At 60.3% G+C, this 2073-nt stretch overlaps 1 protein-coding gene across 9 annotated transcripts in view; it reads right to left on the reverse strand.

The window, feature by feature from the left end:
- Nucleotides 1-1249: 1249 nt before the first annotated feature.
- The window catches only part of tbc1d1 (TBC1 (tre-2/USP6, BUB2, cdc16) domain family, member 1), a 57040-nt gene continuing 56216 nt past the window's right edge, over nucleotides 1250-2073 (reverse strand). For 2 of the 9 annotated variants that reach the window (XM_035418639.1, XM_035418640.1), the window contains exon 22: nucleotides 1250-1727. In XM_035418639.1, the coding sequence (XP_035274530.1) occupies nucleotides 1509-1727 (219 nt within the window). In that variant the 3' untranslated portion in view covers nucleotides 1250-1508. The remainder of the gene's footprint in view (nucleotides 1728-2073) is intronic. The other 7 variants (XM_035418645.1, XM_035418648.1, XM_035418641.1 and 4 more) reach the window with 6 other exon arrangements.

A 2073-nucleotide genomic window follows, 5' to 3' on the forward strand; every position in this document is an offset into this window, starting at 1 on the left:
GAAAGGCATGTTTATGCAAATGATAACAATAATAATTATTAAAATGAACATGTGCCATGGTACAAAGAGTCACACTTCAGAAAGGAAACTTAAAGCACAGTGTGGAAGACAAACACAGGCACACACACAAACACACACACACACACACACACGCACGCACACACACACACACACACGCACAGGCACGCACACACACACACACACACACACACACGCGCGCTGGCACGCACACACACACACACACGCACACACACGCACACACACACACACGCACGCACACACAAGCGCTGGCACACGCACACACACACACACACACACGCGCACACACACGCACACACACGCACACTGGCACGCACACACACACACACGCACTGGCACGCACACACACACACACACACACACACACACACACGTGCGCGCTGGCACGCACACACACGCACGCACGCACACGCACATGCACGCACGCACACACACACGCACAGGCACGCACACACACACACACACACACACACGCGCGCGCGCGCTGGCTGGCACACACACACACACACACGCTGGCACGCACACACGCACACACACGCTGGCACGCACACACACACACGCACACACACACACACACACACGCACACGCACACGCGCACGCAAGCACGCACACACACACACCCGCCGGCACACGTAATCTGGATCACATTCGCAGTCTCTCATGATTGACAGCTGTGCTTGAAGTTTAAAACAGTAAATGCAGAGCCCCGCCCCTAACAGCACCCAATGTGGCGACAGATTTGGGTCACAGTGACAGACTCCGCGTGACACAGGGCGCTTCACCCCCCCAAAGTGCGCCATTCACCGGGGTTCACCCAGCACACGCGTGTGCGGACACACGCAGGCGCTCCAAGCAGAAGCGTCATGTGTTCCTCAGCAGATGCACAAAATGAATCTACGCCCCACAGCCAGAGTGCAGTCGGCACATTCTTTGGTTGCTCTAAAAAGCAGACATTATCATTACCCCCCCCACGGGGGAACAGAGCTGCAGACCTCAGCACAGGCAAGAGAGCCCCCCCCACAATACTGCATCCTCCTGCATTTCTGCCCCCGCCCCCCAAAATACTGCATCCCCCTGCATTTCTGCCCCCCCCCCCCCCCCACAAAACTGCATCCCCCTGCATTTCTGCCCCCCCCCCCCCACAATACTGCATCCCCCTGCATTTCTGCCCCCCCCCCACAATACTGCACCTCACTGCATGACTTAATGATAATACCTGAAACCCCACCCCCTCGGTCCCTCCTCTCTCCTCAAACCCCTCCCCCTCCCCTCCCCCCTCTCTTCTCAAACTCCATGCCAGCCCGATGTGTGTGGGGCTCAGGTCAGGGCTGGGGGGGGGGGGGGTGACAGCACTCCAGTGACGGCTCTCATCAGGTCTTTGGGTCATGTGACACAAACCACGCCCCCAGCATCGTCACTGGGACGGGAGGTACCATGGGCTGGGCACAGCAGACCCCTGTCCCTGAAATCAGTGTGGGGAGCGCTGGTCCTGGTGTGTGAGGGGTCCCGTGGGGGGTCCCGTGTGGGGGCTCGGGGTTTGGGGCAGCTGTGCCCGGAGGGAGGCCACAGTGTCCAGCAGCCAGGCGCGCTCCTGCTGCAGGGACTGAACCTCCTGCTGCAGCCGGCCCTCACTGCCCTGCAGGCCTTCCACACTCTCCTCCAGACTGTGGATCTTAGCATGGGCCACCTGGGACAGGCAGAGCAAGGGAGGGAGAGAGAGAGAGAGGAGGGGGGGATAGAGAGGGAGAGGAGGAGGTGGATAGAGAGGGAGAGGAGGGGGGATAGAGAGGGAGAGGAGGGGGGGATAGAGAGGGAGAGGAGGGGGGATAGAGAGGGAGAGGAGGAGGGGGATAGAGAGGGAGAGGAGGAGGGACAGAGGGAGGGGGGAGGAGGGGGATAGAGAGGGAGAGGAGGGGGGATAGAGAGGGAGAGGAGGGGGGGGGAGAGAGAGAGAGAGAGGAGGGGGGTAGAGAGGGAGAGGAGGAGGGACAGAGGGAGGGGGGAGGAGGGGGATAGAGAGGGAGAGGAGGAGG

The sequence above is a fragment of the Anguilla anguilla genome, chromosome 5 (assembly GCF_013347855.1).
Source record: "Anguilla anguilla isolate fAngAng1 chromosome 5, fAngAng1.pri, whole genome shotgun sequence".
NCBI classification, from domain to species: domain Eukaryota; kingdom Metazoa; phylum Chordata; class Actinopteri; order Anguilliformes; family Anguillidae; genus Anguilla; species Anguilla anguilla.